The sequence below is a fragment of the Seriola aureovittata genome, chromosome 4, assembly GCF_021018895.1.
Source record: "Seriola aureovittata isolate HTS-2021-v1 ecotype China chromosome 4, ASM2101889v1, whole genome shotgun sequence".
NCBI classification, from domain to species: domain Eukaryota; kingdom Metazoa; phylum Chordata; class Actinopteri; order Carangiformes; family Carangidae; genus Seriola; species Seriola aureovittata.
This window is the reverse complement of record NC_079367.1, coordinates 26,770,547-26,793,045: the sequence shown is the minus strand read 5'-3', so window position 1 is coordinate 26,793,045 and position 22,499 is coordinate 26,770,547. Positions and strand designations below refer to the sequence as shown.

General features: G+C 38.6%; 3 protein-coding genes across 7 annotated transcripts in view; 2 read left to right on the top strand and 1 right to left on the bottom strand.

Annotated features, from left to right (window-relative positions):
* The window catches only part of LOC130167532 (spectrin beta chain, non-erythrocytic 4-like), an 87,575-nt gene extending 78,467 nt beyond the window's left edge, over positions 1-9,108 (bottom strand). For 3 of the 4 annotated variants that reach the window (XR_008827301.1, XR_008827302.1, XM_056373813.1), the window contains exon 1: positions 8,520-9,108. The gene's annotated coding sequence lies outside the window, so the exon portion shown is untranslated. The remainder of the gene's footprint in view (positions 1-8,519) is intronic. The other variant, XM_056373812.1, reaches the window with a different exon arrangement.
* A 1,613-nt stretch (positions 9,109-10,721) lies between these two features.
* On the top strand, positions 10,722-15,807 carry blvrb (biliverdin reductase B). Its single transcript, XM_056373198.1, has 5 exons — positions 10,722-10,954; positions 12,759-12,920; positions 13,990-14,079; positions 14,491-14,622; positions 15,170-15,807. Exons 1-5 carry the CDS (start codon positions 10,870-10,872, stop codon positions 15,322-15,324), a joined length of 624 nt encoding a protein of 207 aa, XP_056229173.1. The 5' UTR covers positions 10,722-10,869; the 3' UTR covers positions 15,325-15,807.
* A 1,035-nt stretch (positions 15,808-16,842) lies between these two features.
* Positions 16,843-21,809, top strand: sertad3 (SERTA domain containing 3). 2 transcript variants are annotated; one of them, XM_056373331.1, is made up of 2 exons: positions 16,843-16,956; positions 18,752-21,809. In XM_056373331.1, exon 2 carries the CDS (start codon positions 18,759-18,761, stop codon positions 19,839-19,841), a length of 1,083 nt encoding a protein of 360 aa, XP_056229306.1. In that variant the 5' UTR covers positions 16,843-16,956; positions 18,752-18,758; the 3' UTR covers positions 19,842-21,809. The 2 variants fall into 2 exon arrangements, with proteins under 2 accessions (XP_056229306.1, XP_056229305.1); XM_056373330.1 differs by lacking the exon at positions 16,843-16,956 and adding an exon at positions 17,411-17,828.
* The last annotated feature ends 690 nt before the right edge of the window (positions 21,810-22,499 follow it).

The following is a 22,499-nucleotide window of genomic DNA, read 5'->3' as shown; positions in this document are numbered from 1 at the left end:
CTCTCTGAGTGATCCATTTGCTTGTAAATATAGCCAAGAGCACAGCACAGTCTTTGTCTTCAACGTATGCATTTAGTGATTTTGTCAGATGAGGTCTTGGTTCTAAAATCAGGATTTTAGAAGCAAAGCAGCAGCTTGGAAATGGATTGGAAGTGAGTGCTGGTTAACATGTAGTCTTAATGTGCTGTGTTTCAGTCACTATTTCATACTTGTTCCATTGTCTGACAACAGAAACAGAAAAACATGCAAATGAGAACAGCTTCATTGGGAATTCGGCTGTAATAAAATACTGTAATGTGAGCACAGAGGAGGAGAGAAGCAAACAGATTATTACATTAGGCAGAATGCAAATATGATGTAATGATGTCAGTTTTTTATAGCGATTCCATAACAGTTTTCAACTACATCCTCAATTTCACACACTGAAGATACACGGTCCAGCCATATACTAGGTTTTGACCTTGGATGTCAATGTCCAAATACTCCATCTAATGTATCTTTGTCTATAAATTTAAATATATTATTGTTATTTCAATAACAAAATATTAGAGAGGATGTTGTATATTTGACGGAATATTTGCTCAGGCTTCAACCAGTCACACTTTTATTTCCTCTTGTTTGCTCGACCACAAGGCAAAGTTACACCAAATCCAGCGAAATAGGCACAACTGCTATCCTCTTTTTATTGTGTATATGAAGTGGCACAGGTGGTAAGGGACGGGCAAGCACAACAGAGGGTAAAGTTAAAAATAAATGTGGCCTAAAAGGGGTCCAAAAGTGCTGCAAGGTAACCAATCACATCTGACATCTGTTATGTATTTATGGTAATATATTTCTTGTTTAGACCTCAAATATTCATCCAATCAAACACTGTTTCTGTTCCTGCATAGATCTTTATCAACTGTGAGTCAGTAACTGCAGCAGCCATCGAAGCAAACTATAAACTGTGTTTGGACTGACAAGAGGATGGATCATCATCTGGCTACCTCATTGGCATCAATGTTTATTTAATATTTTTATTATTAATTTATTTAACAGCTGCAGTTGTGCGCCAGTGAGTCAGATACAATCCAGCATAGGTATGGCTGATAAAAAAGATCTACTATGTTGTCCAAGTATCAGCACTACACACAGAAAACAGCAGCTGCAATCTAAAAATGACAACAGCTTCTGAGAATATGCAACAATCCTCACTACCTTAACCTGACACATACACACTTATTTTACCATAGTATGGTAAATGTATATGTGCACAGTATATGTATAACCTTCAAGGGACAATCAACTTCCAGGAGCTCTAAATAGTTCTGATTACAAATAAACTGCAGGTACAAATCACTTCCAAAAAAATTGCAAAAAAGACTGGAAATATACAAAATTATTAGTCTGGGTCTCATTTTGCTTGCTTTTCAAAGGCTTTCAAGTATAGCTTCTTGACAACAGTGTCAGAAATAAAGTGCTGAGTAATGCTGCTGCCCTCACAGCAGTCAGTGTCTGAAGTTGGTCAGTAATCAACACCTAAAACCACAAAGCTGCATTAAAATGCGAGTGATGGGAGTGAATCTGCTGCTGAATGCTTTCATTTTGCTTTCTCCATTTAAACTGCTCATAAATATAATACACTTCAGAAAGTTCTCCTCAGTAAAATTGATCTGTGATTATTGTTCATGTATAATGACAACAGCAGTGCAGTATCGTGTTTCACGCTGCATTCGTTAAACCTGCTGAGATCTATTAATTTAGCTGTAATCATATTATGTAATATCTAAGATCATCACTGTGGCATTTAAAGGAAACAAAGAAAATCTTTGTGCTTAACAGCTCTAGTTGTAGAACCCTAAACCTGGAGCAAAAAAGTAGGGGAAAGAACAGCAGGAACACAGGATCCGGATAAAGGTTGTTTTCCGGACCGTTTTGTACTTTCCCAGACTGAAAGGGGATCTGGTTCTGGTTCTGAGGTTTGTCCTGCTGGACTCCACGGGATTATAGACTTCACATGTTTCAGTCAGTACAGGATCCAGAGTCTACTGTTCTAACACTGAAGGATCAAACACTATAACAGCAGCAGCCTCTCTGATCTCTCCATGGAGCTGGAAGAAGGAGGCGGAATCACCTGTCTCTATCTGTGTGTGTGTGTGTGTGTGTGTGTGTGTGTGTGTGTGTGTGTGTGTGTGTGTGTGTGTGATCCCTTGAACATCCCACATACAATGAAAAATGTTCAATAAATGCTTGGAATTGCTGGCTTTTATTATGATTATTGATAGTAAATTAAGATATATTTGGATTTTGGATTGTTCACTGAACAAAACAAGCAAATTTAAATAAGTCACTTGGAATTGATTAATTGAGAAAATACTGCGCAGAACAATCAATGATCATACGATTCAATATATGATTCAGCCCTAAAACACAGAATGAACAAGGTAGTTAGTGTCAGGTGATAGCAGAACCTCAAACTAGGAACAAGGAAAATTTCATGTTCCACTCATACTGTTTGACCATCCAACTCTAGGAAAGACAGCGCAGCAGGAATGAACACTTAGCACCAGAGAAGTCTTCTCATCTATCACTTTTAGGACTGAATCTAGATCATCTGAGGCATTATTTTTTCTCTAGGTGGACCCAAACCTAACCTCATCGTGGTTTATAGGACAGCGTCTAAAAAGAAATGTTCTATATTCAGGGTGGCCATCTTTGCCCCCCCCCCCCCGGTTGAATTTAGTGTGTTTATGTGATTCAACTTCAGCTCTGTTAGAACTCTTTCAGTAGTTGTTCTCTTTACTTTACTTATACTAATAATACTAATACTAATAATAATAATAGATTTTATTGCCTATTTTTCAGCCATATCCAGTTTCCAAGGTAAAGCCAATGATTTATAATAAAAGTCAAAGGTTTAGGCTATCAACTGGTTTTTACTTCATGTTTCTATCTGCGTCAGATTCTGAGCAATAATGGTTTTAGTGAATGTCAAGTTGTTTTCCGGCAATTCTTAGGATTAAAACACTTTTTAGAGGTTACCTTAGGTCTTCATGGGTTAAGCAGTCTATCAGGTTGGATGATGGCAGAGTGTCGTGGGCTTGGTGTGAATATAATGTTGTGAGTCATCAGGAAGAGGGAGAATGTAAACAGTAAACAGTAATGGTCCAAGAACTGAGGCCTAGGGAACGCCATGGGAAAGGGGGGACGTGGGAGACTTAAAGCTACTAATGAAAACAAACTGTTTTCCAGCTGGGAGGTAGGATTTCAACCAAGATAATGGAGTGTTGGTGACACCAAGTCGTTTTTCTAATTGGTAGGAGTGGAAAATGATAAGATTTTATTGATACCAATGCTGTATCGATTCCTGATCAATTATCTGTATGAAAAAACAGGTTTTTGCCACACAGTCACACCAGACTTAGCTTAACCTATACAATGTAAACATAAGCCTATAGGCTATGGCTGCAGCCTAATTAATTTTATCAGCTCCATCAGCCCCATTCAAATAGGCTACGCCACATTTCCTTTAAGAAATTGTTCAAAATAAAATACTATTTATACTACAGCTTTATTGAATACATGATGGTTATTATTTCATGAGATGTGCATCCATATTGCCCAGGGTGCCCAGCTAATCAACATTTTAAATTCAACATTTAATCGATAGTCAGTGTCAATCCATCCTGCATTAGTCCAGAGTTGTAACTAAACCTTGACTGAGAGACTAGATAGTCGTCTTATCTTAAAATGATGTGCTTAATTCAACACATTTGAGAAGTAGAAACAAGACAATGTTCACATATTATTTTGATAAATGACTTATGCGATTAATTAATTATCAAATTATCACTGATTAATTTTCTATTGATGTACTATTCACTATCAATGACCTAGTGGTGTCAGCACTATTGTGAGTGCGTGTGTGCGTGTGTGCATGCATGTCATCATGCATTCTCCTCTCAACCACTCAGTGTTATTATTGCCTTCTCTGCCCAGCTATGCTGTCGCTGTTGGTATCGACAATAAATCACTGTTACACCAATGGTGTAATGAAAGCGTCAGCCCCCCACCTCTCTACTCTCTCCTTTTATTATCCTTCACACTTTTTAAACTGTCCTTTCCCTCAATTCCCATTCCTCCCTTTGTCCTCACCACCTATCCTCTCTGTCCAGCCTCCACTCTTGTGTTTTGGCTATTAGCATTTGGCATGATGCCTCCATACTACCAAAGAGTGACAATACTCTAATCTTTTCAGTACATGCCGACATCAGGTGTCCTTGAAACAAGCACTTAACCCTGAAAATTCTGCAATGAAGCAGTTCAGTCACCAACAGTAGTCTGTTCAGCGGCCAAAGTCTGTTCAGTGTCCAAAGACTGCTGGTTCTGGGAAGCTAACGATTGTTAATATACAGTATAAAACTGACTATCAAGAAGGATGGTGGTGAAAAAGAGCAAATGTGGCAAACATATATGTACTTACACAGGTTTAGTCTCTTAAGATTCTAATTCATGTCATGCATTCCCAAATACTGTAGATGCACACTAGAAGACAAAACCAAAAGTCCATTTCAGGTTTTAGCAACTAATGGGATTTGAGTAGTTACTAAAATATGACTTGCTCCAAAATCATATATGTGTATTTTCTGATCTTGTGCTAACGGCCTGTATGAGCTTCAGGAGCATTATCCAAGAAACTTTTCAATTAACTTAGTTCCAGCTTTGGTTAGTTGGTCATAGTTCTTGTCTCCCAAAAAGTCCCTACTCCAGAGGTTCTGATGTCCCAAGAACTACCAGGGTGGATTTTACAATACTGACTAACTTAACATGAACTTGACTGAAGGTACCAGCACAGATACAATTCAGTTACAATTATCCTTCCATCAAAGATAGTTGGTGTTACCATGGATGTCCACTTGGGAGATGTAAGGACTCTACTAATAAGAACAGGAGCATTAAAATGAGACCATTATTTTACACTGTATTGTGGCACGGGAAACTGTAATTTGTGGTGAATATATTAAATTGCATGTGTGTCCATGTTTCATCAATAGATTTCTAACATCCAACTGGCACCCAGGTCCAACAAGAAATTCACCTAAATATGGTTGAAAACACACTAACCCCTCACTTCTTCCTCACACATTCCTGCCATACATCCTGTGTACCTACCACTCTATGATGAATTCTTCAGAAATGGGAACAATTTCAGTGATGATGTTCTATTGTTTGTGTTTTTTCTCTGAGCACATAAGTTTACTAATGATCCAATAATAGCCTAATGTAGATCAAGGATTTCTGACTGTCCATCTCTTTAGATTTAGAGGTTAGATTTAGAACAGACAGAGAGAGTAAGAGAGGCAGGCATAATCAAAAGACATGGAGAGAGAGTAATGGAGTAAGATAGAAGGTTATATATAGAAAGAAAAACAGACTGCGATGTTATAGAAAGGAGATGTTACAGAGAAACAGAAAGAAGGACATGGAAAAAGAGAGGTAAAATAGAGAGAATTGGGGAAAAAGAAAGAAAGGGGAGCAAAAGAGAGACAGGCATGTCACAAGAAAGATGAAGGGAGAGGAGGGAGAGAGAGAGAGAGAGACAGAGAGAGAGACAGACAGACAGCTGCCAGTGTTAATCAGTCAGTGGCAGCAGCTCTGTGTCTCTGTTTCTCAAAGACTTAATGGGGACCAGACCCTCAGTCCCCACACACACACACACACACACACACACACACACACACACACACACACACACACACACACACACACACACACACACACACACACACACACACACACACACACACACACACACACACACACACACAAATCCTGATCAATATCGTCAAAACATCTTGGGGACATTTATCATAACCTCTGCAATATAGTAAAAATGTAATCTGCCTATCGACAATTGAGAGGATCATGCTCAGCTTCTGGAATTTCTATCGATTGATCTAATGGCCAAGTATCAATTCAACTCTCTCTGGAGGGTCAGAAGAAAGTTAAAGAAACCTCATTATTCTCCATGACAATGTCAGTCATCTAATGCACTTTTCCTGATACAAAATTTTTTTTTTCATCACATTATGTACAAATGAATTAAAGTTAAACTTACTAAGAGATAATGCATGTTCAACTATAGTGCAGGGTGCCTTGCATATGATTATATATTAGGCCCTGTATTATTATTATATATTTCTGTTTGCCAGTATGAACTGTTTGTCAGTTTGGCTATCAACCAATGTCACTAAACTCCCTTTCTGTATATAATGATTACATGGTATGTACATTAATCTACATAACTCTATTAATCTATTGACTGATGTTATAAACAAAAACAACAGGCAAAAGTTCAACAGCAAAAAATGGTATTGTAAGAGACATCCTAGATATGGAATAAAACTTTGGAGAACTACTACACTGTGTGTAGTGCTTGTAAAACACCATCTAGCATGATGGAGTATACTGTTCACAGTTTTGCTGTATTTTTATGTTTCCGTTCTCACTGTTCATCAAACTCTCTTTTCTGCTTTGCTGTCTTTTTAGAGCTGAGGTGAAGTTTTTTTCTCCTGTGTAGTGTTTTTAATGGTCTGTCTATAACTAAGCTAGGAAATATGTACAAATTCACATGTATTTAGTAGCTGGTAGTCACAAACAAAGATTAAAATGTACATTGAATGGCTTTGGGTTGATTCACAGTAAATGCCCTGCAAGGCTGCTATTTAAATGCCAACTGAGCAACACAATGAATTTGACACATTTATGGAAAATGTCTGACATTTGTGTAGTCTGACAGCCTGAGCTGCTTCATGAGAGCCTAAGCTAGCTAACCTTAAATGTAACCATTATTCTGACCTTAATTTAACCTTACTATTAACGCAATACAACGCACACACACACACACAATCCTTCACTGTGACGTCACACAGTCCACACTTTACACACTGCACTGAGTCACTTCCATTCACTTCACCTCAGTAGAATGAAACAACATCTGTAAGCAAGCGCAGCAGTCAACGCCCAGTTTAGAGTTGGCAAGTCAAAACAGTCACCTTGTGGTCCGATAAACAAGAGTACCAGCAGAGAGCTTCAGTATCCATGAGAGGCTGTCTATCATCCAGACAAGACAGGGACGACAAGAAGAAGAGTGTCGAAAAGAGCTCTATACTGTAATAAAGCTGGGCAGTATACATTGTGATATACACTAATAATGGTATACCACTGTATTTTCATAATACTACTGTACTTAGTATACGTATGTATGTACAGTATGGAGTATAATATTTAGCAATATAAAACTTACTATAATTACTGTACTCTGTTTAATATTATTGCATTGTATAAATATCAGTGATAATGGACAAGATGTAATAGTATAAAGTGTAATAGATTTGAGAATCACAGACACACTACAATCCCCTGCAGGTGTGATACAGAAATTGTTTAGGAACAGCATAGGACTTAAACTTCCATAAACTACAATAACGTATAAATCATTTATCATTTGTGTATTATAGGCCATTATGAACCCCCCTAGGAGTATTAGTGTGAAAAAATCATCTTCATTGTGACTGCCTTTAAAAATAGCATACTTGTCTGTTTTCCCTTTTCTTTCCTGTTCACCTCCATCAAACACATATACACACAAACACACATCTTGCACCAACTACCCAAAGCTCACCAACTAACCTGCACCTGCCTGCACACCTTCGTATGAGCTCTCAACAGCAGCGCTAGCACAGCAACCATATCCAATAGCCAGTAATCTCGATGCAAAACTGAGGTAGTAGTCACCTTTCACTGCAGCTGTGATCAAACAGACCACATTAAGACTTGACAAGCTACAGCGCATCTGCTCCTTGAGTTGCTAAAGTAAGCTGTGCTGTTGTTTGCCTTGTGTCACTAAAGCATACAAATAATCTGAATAAATGTACCCCCTAAGAATAGCAAAATCCCCCTCAGGATTCAACAATAACTGATACCATAAGGGACAGAAATGGCAAAGTAATATAAGGTCACATAGTGAGACCACAGACATTCCATAACTTCCTGCAGGAATATATAGTATTAGTGTAGAGAATTACCGATGCAAAGTTCTTTTTCTAGTTGCATTGAGGCACATTTTGCCAGAGGACAACAGCAGCCATCGTATCCATCAGTTATTTAAAGTTATAGGACATAGAAGCCTGAAGTGAGCCGGTATAAGATGCAACAACATGCCACAGCCCATTCACTAGGCCGCTATTCTGCATCTTAACCAATTTACCCTTTCAAATGATACAATCAGCTTTGGCAGGAATCATAAATACTTTCTCAGGCATACATCTTGTAACACATGTCGGTAAAAACAGACATGAAACAGCGCGTCCCCCCACCGGATCACTGCGGTACCCTGCACCCAAATGCAGGCCGGCGTCCCTGCAAAAAAGGAAAAAACACCGTGCACCTCGACTCCTTGCTCTCGCACAGGGAATGACAAAATGAAACGACATCCCATGCAGTAAGGAATCATTCTGTCGTCATTCTGTCGGCCTTACCTTCAGCTTCAGAGTCAGTTTTTTGGATTGGTTTTGTCCTCCTCTTATACCAAGACGTCTTTGGGCTGAATCGATGATAGCGGTTTATCAATGGAGGAGACGGACGCTCCGCTTTTATTCCAGCAGGGTCTTCCCTCGATTAGTCCTTACTCTAAGAGGAAGTGGTTTGTCTGAGCAATTACAGAAGCAGTCCGGGGAGTCTGTACCGTGGAAATACACAGCCTCGGTGCATGAAAAGGGCGCTGCGTGTCTGCAGCGGTGACCGCCGGCTGGGAAATGCTGTCGGTGCTGAGGATGCGAGCCGGTGGAAGGTAGTGATGACATCCATAGAGATACCCGTTTCCACCTGACACAACCTCCCTTCCTCCTCCTCCTCCTCTCCGCTGGTGATGCTGGAGAGAAATATCAGCATCAGTGCGGCGAGCAGAGAGAGGGACGGGGAAGGGAGGGGGAGGGAGAGAGACTGTCAGTGGTACATTTTAGCGAGAAGCCGCAAGAGGCCGTGTTTTACAGCAGCAGATGTGGTTTAAAGACGAAAGAAGTCAAGTTCAAAGTTTTCAAACCGTATTGTTGTGTAAGGAAATACAAAGAAGAAATATACGAGTTTCAAGTGTTTGTAGTTACTTTAACCGTTAGTTAAATTCAAGTCTATGATAGTTTCATTGTATTTTCAAGGCTAGCTATCCAAATGTTAACCGGCCCTAAAACCGACGTACTGTTATGAGTTAAGTTTCTGACTTAGGTTTAACATACCTTATTCATGGTGGTTAAAGTGGTGTAACTAGCTAGCTAACTAATTAGCTAGCTAGCTAGCTAACTAACTAACTGACAATTTAAGTGACTAACTAACCGACTTTCTGTGTCGTCCCTTCCTTCCCCTTTTTAAAGCCTCTGCCATAGACGAAGTGGGAGGGGCTTTGGGGTTGCGTGACAGCCAATAGAGAGCTACAAGACTTAGTCTTAAAACCGGAAATGAGCATTTTTGCACTTCTGGTTCCCTGGTCCCAAAGTGGATGGGTCTTTGAAGAGATGGCTGAAATAAGGCATTTGGTTAACAAGCTGAAGGCATTTTCATATTTATTGTAAAACATAAAATACATCAATAAAAACCCCAGTCATGATTTTAAGCTATTATGAGTCAAAATGGTAGTGGACAACCTGCAAAAAGAGCTAATGGATAAAGAAAAGAATTAACTGTCATTGAAAAAGAAAGAAGACAATTGGTGAACTCTAGATCTGAAAACAGATTAAGGTACAAAGATCTGGAAATTAGATAAGAAACAGGCTCAGACTACAAGAGATCTAGAGAAGGAGAGAGGACCTTACTGGGACAGTATCCAAATTACTACACTATCACAGAAAATACAAAGCAAAGAAGGGGAAATTGCTTCTTTAAAATGGGAAAAGACAATTGTAATAGGAATACTCTATGAGGTGATAAAAGAGATATACTGGAGTTTATTTACGACTTTGGATGATGAGCCAAAGAGAATGCTGTTGCGGTAGTTTATCCTGGATATGATGAAGGCATGGATCAAAGTTTTGGCAGCAGAGAAGGAGAGTGATGGGAGGAGACAAGCTATGTTTTTTAGGTGGAAAAAGGCAGTTCTGGTGATTTGATTGACATGGTGTTCAAAATGACTCCAAGGTTGCGAGTGAGTGGGGAGGGAGACAGAGTGACCTACAAAAATATATCATCCCTGCAGCCCTCTATAAGAACAACTAGATTGTACATGGTGTCCGCAGCTGTCCATGTGCGCATCCACATAGGGGGACAATTGAGGCTTTATGCATACAACTTGAAAACAAGCAAATGGTATAATTAATTTCACCTGGCACATGTAGTCACAGGTGTGCTTGAGATATGCTAATTTATGCAAACCAATGTAGTGGTGACCACCAGGGATCTAAGCAGGATTTCAGAATACTGAGTTAATGAGATGAAGTAACTTTTTAAGGTCCTTAAAATAAAACTTTGCTATTTTGCCAACATGACGATCTGAATTGTTACTAAATTGGATATTTATTTAATCAAAGACAATTCAAGGACACTTGACAATTTTCATCTGAGTGTTTTGAAATTGTGGTATTGCTGTTTTAGGTACAAGATCCATCCCATGTCAGCGTAGTAACAGGCTGGCTGTAACAGGGATGAATGATCAGCAGGGCTCCTTTAACTCTCTGTGCGGGGGGAGGAGTTTGAGAAGCGGCGGCAGAGTGACCCTTCCTGTCACCTTAAAGCTCGTGTCTTCACATGTCAAGTTTTATTTTGAAGTGAAAGCACCCTCTGCTTCGGACACAGTTTAGCCAACAATTTGTTGCTGTGTCGTGACCTCGCTTGTTACAAACAATGTCAGAGTCGATCAAAAACGTCGCGATATTTGGAGCCACGGGAATGACCGGACTGGCGACTCTGCCGCTAGCGGTGTCTGCAGGTGAGGAATGAGAGTAGAGTAGAAAAGAATATATTAGAATAGATCAGTTAATGTATCGGTGCCTTCTGCTGGTTAAACTGTGTAGTATGGACACACAGTAACATCGGTGTCATTATATTGTGTTCAGCTGCAGTTTGCAGGTCAGAGAGAATAAGTGGTGTCTGTTCTGGTCAAAGTTTTCACCCTCCAGTTTGTTAACTGTCCTGATACATATGATCGGCTGTCTGTGCACCTACAGGAGTCAAAAAAGAGCATAAACTCAGTCTAATGATCAATCAAGAAGTTGATCAGCTGTTTGCTTTAGTGGTTAATAATAACCTTATATCAGATGATCGATGATACTATTGATAATTATATAACTTCAGGCTTCACTGTGTCAAGTTGTGGACTTATGCTCTTCTGCTATGGCTTTATAGCTGGGTTATAAATCAATATAATTCAAATAAAGTTACGTAATTGTGCTTATTGTAAAATTGTGGTACAGCAGCCTATAGTTTAACTTTTCATTTTTCAGATTCAGAGTTTAGTCCACATTACTATTTTTTTTTCTTCCCTGTGTTCATGTCTTTAGAAAGCACCAGCAGTCATCTTTAAAACAGTATATCACCATATAACCATATCAAGATCTAAGGTCAAAACTATGGTGGTATTTGATTTTGTCAACAGGGGTCAGCCCTACTTTAATTGCTTTTGAAGATTGTAACAAATTTAATATGCTGTAATTTAAAGAATACATTTTAGAGGTGGAATGGTTTCTTAAATATAGTACTGACTGATTTGTTCTTTATATATAAATTAACACTGGATTATGGCTTAAACTGCAAGTCCCAGACTTAATTTGCTCTATTTTTGGCTGCAATCCTTAAAGATATTCAAAAACATAAACTATAGACAGACCCACACACTCACACAAATCACATACACAAACACATACACAATCACATATATCATGTCATATGATTGATTTAGCACCATTTTCATTTCCTCCTTTCCTGCTCACCATGGGGTGAAAAAAAATGTTGAGTCATGTTAGACGTTACAGAGGAGCATTGTGCTGAGTCACAGCAGATTGTGACACAGCTGATAGTTAAAGATGTTCACTATCTTGCCTGTACAGGAGGGGTGGGATCCCCTTCATGTAGGTGGTGAAGTTATTAAAGACAGAATACAGAGCAGTCACAGGTTGAAACCATGTCATGTCATTGAATTTCACAGTCAGTCTCGCCATGTTTACTGCACTGTAACCAGTCAGGTGAAAGTGACAGTTCAGTATGAGGGTTTCTGGGCCATCCCCTGAAACAGTTGAAGTAATCCCTGCTCTCATAGTTGCTGGATAAAAGTAATTCTGAATCTGACTGTACTACTGTCACATGTAACTTTCCTGCAGAGTTCATACAGTCATCATCAAGATAGGAGTCTTAAGTTAAACTTTTTCATAGTACTGAATTGGAGCAACGTGAAAAGGGACATAAAACCAAAAATTTGCGATGTGAAAACATTTGCTAATCTTAAGCGATAAATTGAAAATTAAGGCTCTATCCAAATAGTCTAAACTTTCTGTCCACTTTCTCTTCTGCATTATCTTAATGGAAAACATTCAATATTGTGTAAGATATGAAGAAGTCCTGTAGAGTTATGAAATATAACCACTGTGGTAGCAGTACATTTAAATGGCCTGAGATTGCATAATCATTACATATATAAGACTTTGCAAAGATACAATATCATATCTGTAAATATGATGGTAATGATGCTGTGAGGTCATGTTGCTACTGTTTCATTTCCATGTGTCCTCCTCCTCCAGGATACAATGTGACAGTGCTGGTGCGGGACCCTGCCAAGCTGCCTTCTGACCACAAGGCGTCCAGAGTGGTGGTGGGAGATGTATTGAATAAAGAGGATGTGAAAGTGACCATGGAGGGCCAGGATGCTGTCATCATCATCCTTGGCACCAGGAACGACCTCAGTAAGACTCCACAGTTCGAAGAAAGACACACAACCCAGCAAATATTATAAGAGAAGAAAACATAGTTCAAGTTTTGTCTAGGCTGATAAAAACTCTAATGGCATTGCAATAATAAAACTTATAATTTAGTTTGCAGTTTCTAAATCTTTTATTGCTAAATTTCATTTGCATACTTGGATTATTCGATTTTCACACATGCTTTGGATTTATCTATGTGATTTTGAATTTTACTGGCCTAAAGTTGCAGCATTTTTCTTACTGTTGTTGCTTTAGGCTCTTCTTGCATGTTCACACTGACTAGTCAATGTATGATTGTTAAAGTTCACCTTTCCTTACATAACTGTTCCCCTTACACAAGGATTGTAGTTTTTAATGGTGTAATAAAGTAATATATTCACCAGAGGGCGCCACAAGACTTACACAACATTCAACCCTGTGTGACATCATTGTATAAGTTTGACACAATCTTAAACACTGGAAATAAAACAGAGCATGGCATTTACAGTGTCACACTACACTAAAGAGAATGTGCATGTAGTTCTCAAGGCCAACATTTCCCTGATTCAATAAATGACAAATGGATTAACTGTAGATAAATAAACGTACACACAAAGTAACATGCAGATAACATAGATACAAGATAGAGTTCCAAAAAAGGTAAAAATATCAGGACTTTATTTATCAACAGTATCAACGCTGTAGTAGAAAAGTCATTGATTTACAGTAAAAGTCCTGCACTCAAACTTTCTATTCAATAACAGAACACTTCCTTTCACTTGTAAATGATTTATACAGTAACTTGGAAGACATCTTTTAATGTTTGTCTACTAAATAATCCATTTACTAACACATATTTATTTTACTGTTTTCATGTATATGCTCTACTCTGTAATTGTGTAGCTCTCTCAAATACAGTGGAGCAAATGTATAGTACCTCCCAGTGGAAATATACTGTACTTGAGTAAAGTGTCAGTGCCTCAAAACTAAACCTAGAAAGTACAGTTTTGGAATATTTATGTACTTTTCACCTCAGTACAGTCCCTAATGTTTTTTTCTGATGTTCGCTCAGGTCCCACCACCATGATGTCTGAAGGAACCAAGAATATCCTGGAGGCCATGAAGGCTCGTGGAATCCGCAAGGTGGTCGGCTGCATGTCAGGTATGACTCACTGTTATAAAAATACTAATGAAGTAGATCAAGTGGTCAAAGTAAAGAGAAATGAATTTGAATCTCCTGCATACACATTTTCCTGTCACTTGCTGAATTGCCCTTTCTCCGTTTCGGAGAGTGATAATGAAAGCCAATCAAAAGTAGAAGACAAAGGAAGTGAATAAATATGTGACAAACATCTGTGCAATGGGAGACAGCTGGAAGCAAACCCCTCCACTTCTCTCTTCTTCTTTTTTCTTCTGTTTCATCTCCACTCCCTTTCCATTCCTTTATCTCATCACTGTCCTCTTCTTCCCTTTCTTTCACTCTGTCCACTGCCTTAATTCATCCTTCTTTCCTTCTCTTCTCTCCTCCATTTTTTTCCTCTTCACTCTTTTCTTCATCTTTCCTCCCTTCCAGCCTTCCTGCTGTGGGATCGCTCCAAAGTCCCGCCCCGTCTGGTCCCTGTGACAGAGGACCATGACAGGATGCACACGGTGCTGAAAACGTCGGGGCTGGATTACGTGGCCGTCATGCCTCCTCACATCGCAGGTCTGTAGGAAGTAGAAACTAAGATCTTTATTCCAAACAAAAGTGGGAGAAAACTTTCAAAATGTATTGCTGACATAAAAGTGCTGCAGTTAGCCAATCTGCTAATCTAATGGATACCAAGTTCCAAGCACCTTTTTATGATCTATGTACACAGAGTTTTGTCATTACAACCTTATGAAAGTTTTAATAATAATAAAAAACATTGGACACTTTGACACTGGACTTTACACACAACGTAAATCTGCTCCAAAGAAGAAGTTAAGAAAAAACACAAAAGGGCAAAATCAGAGGCAAAGGCAAAAACTTTTACATAGTTGAAAAAACAAAAACAGGAAAGAAATTTACTTTCACTCATGAATAATTGTAGACTTTCTTTAGTTTAGTAAGTGTGTGACATGGTTCAAGACAATAAAAAATAATTTTCTGTTGTTTAACTTTGAAATATGTCTCTCTATCACACCTTTGACTGGTTGTTTTTTCTATTAACTGCCGTTATAGAGGGCAGTGATATGTTATCTTATATAAAATTTTTTGTTTGGCTCTCCAGGTGACCTCCCTCTGACAGAGCGTTACATGACAGCAGAAAACATGCTGAAAGGAAGAGCCATCTCTAAACATGACCTGGGACATTTCTTCGTTAAGTGTCTGTCTACCTCAGAGTGGGATGGCAAGACTGTTGGAGTGTGGGGAGAGTACAAATAATCCTGAATGAAACACTGCTGACGCCCTCCTCATTTCTTCCTGTCACTGATTGCCATTCTTTATTTTCACCAAAACACTCAAAATACAAAAAATATTTGTGTGTGCTAAGAGATAAATGAAGGAAATATATTTGTTTTTTGTTTTTAAATAAACCAATAATTCTTTGCTGTTTTCGCTTTTATGATCATGATTGTGCAGCTTTTGCTTTGTGTTGTTATATTTTTATATTCATTTTAAATTTATTATCAGTGGCACATAGGGGAGATATTTTAAAACAAGTGCACAACTGCACAGCTGCTTTTGCTATAGCTGTATACATTTCATAACATCATGTCTGTCTTTTCACGAGAACAGTCTTTACATACTGAATATATTGTTTCCCATCATTGAACATAAAATCAGGTGATGCCTACTGTTGCTGTTTTGATCTACAGTAGGTCTCTTTTTATGGCTGTTGAAAATAAAAGACTTTTGTACAAAAGAGTGAGGTGTCATGTGAATGAGCATATACCTGCAGGCTATTTGTTGCAGGGGTGACACAACAACTATGAATTAATAATACTATTATATACAATAATCTACCTAACTCTTTAGTTTAACCAAACACAGAAAATGACTGATAAGGTAGATCAGGGGTGAAAAGTAACTCTTTTTACAGACAACTAACAGTTACCCAGATAGATTTTGATCACTGTGAAAGGGCCAGAGTGGCATCCTTGCAGGAAGTACGTCAGTTTAAAGCACCCTCCAAAGTTTTGCAACTGAGTGATGCTCTATAAAATGGTCACCATGTTTTCTTTATCCCATTTTATTTTCAGATTGAGGGATAACAGCAAATCGAAACCAAATCAAAACTGAGCACAGTAATCTGTTATGTTCAAGATAAAATGATAGAATGGGTTTCCACAGAAAATGAATGAGGATGAGTTATTTCTGTCCCTTCACGTGGTAGCAATGTAATTTAATGTGAGTTTTTGCTCCCATTTGATGTTTTCGTTGGGTTTTGATATAAAACTACGTACTGAACCACTTTTCTGATCTGCTGTGTCTCATGTCCCTGTGAGAGTCAGATGAGTGGCATGTGTATCTGTTGTGCAACTCCCTCTGACAAAAATGTGTCAAGTGAACCAAGGAGCGCCATCTTAATACCAGGATGCCTTCAAAATAAAAGCTTAATTTATAGAGGCCTTTAACCCTTATGCTTGTGTTATCATATTAATGTTGGTGCCCAGTACATCACTGAAACACACCAGTTCCAGTCATTGCCCCCGTTTCTTACTATAGTCCTATATTGATTCTGGGAGATGTGTTGCAACTATAAAAAATAAAGCATATTATATTATATTATATTAAAGTTGTTGCTGTTGTTCGCCTTTCTGGGTGTTTATTTTGAAAGAGACTACCAGTAGTTGCTTTACGCTCTGATCACTGGATGTTTTTCTCTGCTGTCCAATGCTCAAGCTGAGGAGGAGGAGCCAATGTGTTTTTTCAAAGTTGAATCGCTGGTTCTTCGTATGGTGAGAAGTCTAGTGGAGGAATTTAAATCGAAACAGAAAAGATTTGACATGTAGGTGGGTTACGACAGAAGAGAGTCCACTGACCGTTTTCCTCTCTGGCGCCTGCAGCTCTCAGGTAAATGATAGACTCTGTTTGAAATAAGATTGATTTGGACGACTGCACACTTTATTAGAGATAAAATGTACTTCTCTTGTGGACGTGTACATTTTTAGGATGCAGACGTTTCTGATATGTCGATATCGCGTTGTAATATCTACATTTCCAAATCTCTTGGACTGTGTTGGTTTGCTGATCAGTCCGGTAGCCTGATCTCTCACAAGTCTTTTGTAACAATAACTTTAATTTAAACGTTAAACGATAAGACATGCTGACTGGAATCCCCATTTGATAACGTTTGTGTTAGTGTTTAACACACCATTGTCGTAATTAGTAAACTAATTAGTCGTTCAAAGCCAATAGGAGAATGGGGATCGTTGATGTAATCATTTAGGAATTAGTGCTATGTAAATTACATAATAATAAGCTTGACAATCCGGTTTGGGGGGCAGTAATCAGGACAGCAGTGCATTAACAGGTCTACATATAATATGAATTGTAATTGTATCATCATGTTTGTAATACTGTTTACAAACATGTATTTCATGCGGATTTGTAGTCTGAAATTACTCTTGGAATGTAACGTAATAAAACTCCATTACCCATAATGCACATAGTTACATCCAGCCCCCAACTGCAAACCTTTTGGCGTGAAACTCAAATCACGGGCGGGAGAAGAGCGAGTCAGTCGGTTAGCGAATCTCAGCTGTAACATTTAAAGTTTTAAACCGAAAAAATTGTTTTAAATTACTTTTTAATCACCGACTAATTTCTAAATGAGTTGAGCAATTCGTGTCAAATTAAATTAGTTTTTTGGGTCGAGGAGGAAGCCGGATAACGAAACTTTATCCAACAACGACTGTCTCGAGAGACGGGAAGTGATTCAACAGGTCGGTTTGTTTAAAGATACCTTACTTTTAAACTGTTTAAAGTTAACCCGCTGGTGGTTTAACTACGCTACTCGTGTTCGTGTCGGTTATTATGATGATTCAAGTTAGTCTTAGTTAATTTACGTTGCTACTAAATGGCCTCGTTTGAGAAGTTTTCTGTTTCCCTCCTACACGATGAAGCTAACGTTACAACCCCCAACCCACATTTAGTCACTGGATGACTCAGTTCATAGAAAACTCTGATGAAAAATAAAATGATCAAATTTAGGTAACGCAGTTAATTTAATATTCGTGTTATCAGTAGTAGAGTTAATCTATAATGCACTAGTTTTGCCATATCTTTGAAAATAGTAATTAACAAACACTGAAGATAATGACTTATGTCCTATTGAACTCTGCTCAGTCTTATTTATTTAAAACATTCGTTGTAAATATATTATTTCAAAGTACTTTTTACTGCCTATGATGTATTAGTCTATGGCTGCAATTTTCAATAATTACAATTGATGATTAGTAGCTACATTAGATCATGACAGATGTTTATCGTAGGCTGTGTGATAAGTGATGACTTAGGTTTGGAACAACAGCAAAAAAAAAAAAAAAACTTAACACAGTGATCAAAAAGCAAAAATATCCTCCCAATCCTTGAGAAGCGTTATTGTTTATTTGTGCTGGAGAAGTTACTATTGAGCGACTACTTGTTTTGACACTTAAAAATTGTATTCATATGTTATGTATGTTACATCAGTGTTTTGATATTATTATAAGAGCATTTGAATTTGAAAAATCTCACATTCCTTTACTGAGGGCAAAACTGAGAAACTGATACATCTATAAAACGTTTACACTGTTATAACTGTTACTGTTATTTATTTTATGGCTGTAATTCAGGTCAGTTTAACAGTTTATGCCTTCCTTTGCAGTTTAAAGATGATCATGAAGGGGCAGAAGCGTAAATTCCCACCAGAGGATGTGGAGGTTTCTGACAGGACCAGCCCAACCTGGGAGAGCCAACGACAGTTTGTGTTCTCAGTTTCCCTGAGCAAGTATCAACGTGGCCAGGAGCTTCCTGAACCCAGTCTGCGGAGGTCCGTTCTGATAGCCAACACACTGCGGCAGATTAGCCTAGAGGCTTGCATGGCACCCTCTGTAGACAGGGAAGTGTCACCTTGCAGCTCTTCACCTGCATTCCAGGCGAAAGAGTGGGAGAGTATTTTCACCGGAGTTCCTGCAGCAAAACATCACTCTGCAGTCGCAGTTACTAACAGCCACTCAGCACTTACCAGCTGCCATCTGGTTTCCTCAAATTACATGTCAAATTGTGTTACAAGTAGGTATCTTGCAAGCTGCCACATGAATACATCAAATGTCCCTATGTCTGTAGGAGACGAAGATGAGGACTGGGGATCAATGTCCACTGATCCTGATTTCTCCCTCTCAGCTGCCATTTCCTCCATTCTCACTGCACTGGACTCTACCATTGACGGGAGCCCTCAGGTAGCTCCACGGACACCTCTCCGGTCCCTGGAGAACCTGTCGAGGCCTGAGGGAAGTGTGGCGTGGGTAAAACAGGAAGTCAGAGGTTATGGGGGCAGCTGGGAGCAGCAGGAGGAGTGCAGGGTACGAGAGAGCAACATGGAGGTGATGAGGTCCAGCTACCTCAGTGATCTCACTGTGGAGGATCTTTTCCAGGATATAGACACGTCCCTGCTGGAGAGGGACATGGGAGTGCTTGGGCTTAGAGGCAGTGGAGGTGGATACCCAGCAGGGGATGATCTCCTCCGCTACCTGCCACCTTTCTCTCCCTCCTCTTCCTCCTCACACCCCTTTTCTCTCTCTCTCAACCAGAATCTGAAGTGCCTCCCTTCATTCTCCTCATTCAGCCCATTGTCTTCCTCATCATCTTCTTCACCTTCTATCTCTTCGCCACCATCCTCTCCCTTCTCTGGTCATAATCATGTGAGAGAGGGACTTGAGTTGGAGCATCTTATGGAGATCCTGGTGGAGTCCTGATGGCCTCATCTTAATCATACTTTGAGAAATCCACTTCAATAGGAACACCATTCACTAACTTAGTGGACAAAAACTGAATTATTAAGGCAAAGGGCTGGACTGTCAAACATGTCGAATATTCTCTTTGTTGTCTTTACATGTTGCTCAAGAAATTGTGTATTATGGGCTTTAGAAAGTAGTAAGAATGTTCTAGAAATGTAGAAATGGTTCATGTCTAAGATAGAAAATGCTCCACAAGTAGGCTAGCAAGCTGTGATGCATCTGGCAGCTCTTATTGTAACATGAAACACAAAAAAGGAACACGAAGAATTTGTTTCTGGCAAAAATGAATGCCAGATAACGCTCAATAGATAAGCAGTGAGTCAGTGCATAATGAACTGCTGAAAAGCATATTACAGTTTTCAGTGTGACTCAGCTAATTGGAACTAAAGAAGGGTGGTGCCTGACTGCAGAACTCATTTTTTATTCAGAAAATGAGAAGTTGCCAAGTGTGAAGAGACAACTGTTTCAGCCTTAAAATTTGTCAAATGCATCACAGCTTCAAGTGATCCTGCGTTCACATTGAACATCCCGAGTTATCGAGAGTAAGAAAAAAGCGGAAACCAGTAACGTACTAGTGTTGATTCATGCAGTGGATTGATCGTTGGGCGATGTGGGACAAATCCCTTATAATACAAGTGTAAAATGTTAATGAGTGAGTTCTGAGAGAATGTGATTTGGCTGGTGTTGGAAGTTGGAGAGGTTGAAACACTAATATTGTAAGTCAGATCTTCTGTGAAGAAATCCTTTAACCTCATATTTATCAGTTATAACAGGGGCATGATATAAGAGATCAGGTCAGGATTTTAAAACGGGAGGAGCACTGTGGAAAATGTGCTTTTTAGCCATTGAAAACTTTTACATATTTATGATATCAAGTGGTTCAGCCAGAAAAAATCCATAAGAACCAGTATTTTGTTCAGTTATGAAAAAAATGAAGTTTCTAGTGTGCATAATTCTTGAGGATTATCTTTAACTAGGTGATTCTTATTTGTATCCCTCAGTTTATCACCAGGTATATTTCAATAACCAGTAGTTGGAGGTACAGTAAGATTACATTTCATTTATGTGTTCCTGTATTAGCAGTAAAGAAAGTTACTTGTGGAATATTACTCAGTGGAAAAAGCACAACTCTTAAATTCTGCTCAACTAGCTGACTAGCATAGTCATGTTCCCTCTGAAGGCCGACAAAAGTGAAACTAGTTTGTTTCCTCTGAGAAGTTTCCTCTCAGTCGGCCTGAGTGCAGCTGTGTGGCTCAGGAAACACAGCAACACGTGGTTGTTCTGTAATGGCTCCGTGCACAGTCCAGCTCAGAAAGAGCATTTAATGACTTCTAATAGATGCCGTTATTAAAAGAGCATTTATAGTACTGTGAATGTGTACAAAACATCCTCATCGTGTCACATTATTTAAAGTCACAACCACTACACAACACTTTCTGTTGTACAGATGTAGTATTATTGATTGGTCCCACTGGACGTTCATCATAGTGCTACAGTCTCAGCCACATTGGCTGATGGAGTGTGGATGGTGCTGACTTCTACCCTGTGAACAGTTGCTAACTCGTCAGTAGGTCAGTTTCTTTTTGTTTTAGTGGAGTTCACACGTTTTGTCTGGTTTACATCTGAATTATTGCACTTTTGTTAATAATATGCATTTTAAGTCTCCGTCATGTGAGCATGTGGTTTATGTTTTACTCTGTATTTATTAAACAGTAACATTACAGGTATGATCTGGCCAAATTATTCCCTGTAAACACATAAAGTGGGATCCTATTAGTTCTGTTAATGAATATTGTTTAAAGGAAAAGGAAAGGTATTTTAACTGTAACTTAGCCAGTTCTTGATGTTGATCTATCATTTAAACCAACACTGCTAAAATGCACGACATGAGAACTGCTGAAATAAATCGTTTGAGGAAGCACATGATATCTGTTTGTTGGATTTTTGTACATTATGTCCTGTTTACGGATCAAAGTTGCTCTCTATGCAAAGGTCCTCTCTGAACAGCGGATGCAGTCTCAAACTATTTATAAATGGCATATTTTGTTAACAAGATGAGTAATTTAATGTTATTCCATATTTGACAATTCACTAATGGTATATTAATATACTGTCATGGCAGTTATTTTATTTTCTTTTATTTTCTCTATCAAATATTTTAATGGTTATGTTTTGAAATCGAGGGCAGAATGCTCAGATACTATGTATTTAGACTTTTTCTAAAGAAATATTTGTTTACCTGTACTGAAGTTTTTAATAAAACGTAAAATGAAAATATGTGCTTTATTTTCATTGTTTAAAATGGTTGAATTTTTTAGCAGAAAATCATCACACGTCTGTTAGAGAAAGTTATGATAGTACATTACTGCAGGTTTGACAAGTGCGGAAATGAATAAAAACTATATTTTGGTAATTTCTTATGACCTGCACATTTCTGCAGGTTTGCACCCTTTATCTGATATTTGAATTTGTTACCCAGAAGAAAAGCTGCAGTGGTGTATTTAGAGAATCTTAACATGCATGAATGATTTTTAGGTTTTCTGACTCAAAGTCTCCAAAAAGAGAGGTTTCAGTTTCCGGTTTGTTTCTCCACCTTCAGGCTGACATAAGTGGAGT

Excerpts from the sequence above, each read along its gene's own strand:
- blvrb (XM_056373198.1), top strand. The coding sequence starts at position 10,870 with ATGTCAGAGTCGATCAAAAACGTCGCGATATTTGGAGCCACGGGAATG. Across the intron at positions 10,955-12,758 it reads GCCGCTAGCGGTGTCTGCAG|GATACAATGTGACAGTGCTG; the intron begins GTGAGGAATGAG and ends CTCCTCCTCCAG. Across the intron at positions 14,623-15,169 it reads CATGCCTCCTCACATCGCAG|GTGACCTCCCTCTGACAGAG; the intron begins GTCTGTAGGAAG and ends TTGGCTCTCCAG.
- sertad3 (XM_056373331.1), top strand. The coding sequence starts at position 18,759 with ATGATCATGAAGGGGCAGAAGCGTAAATTCCCACCAGAGGATGTGGAG.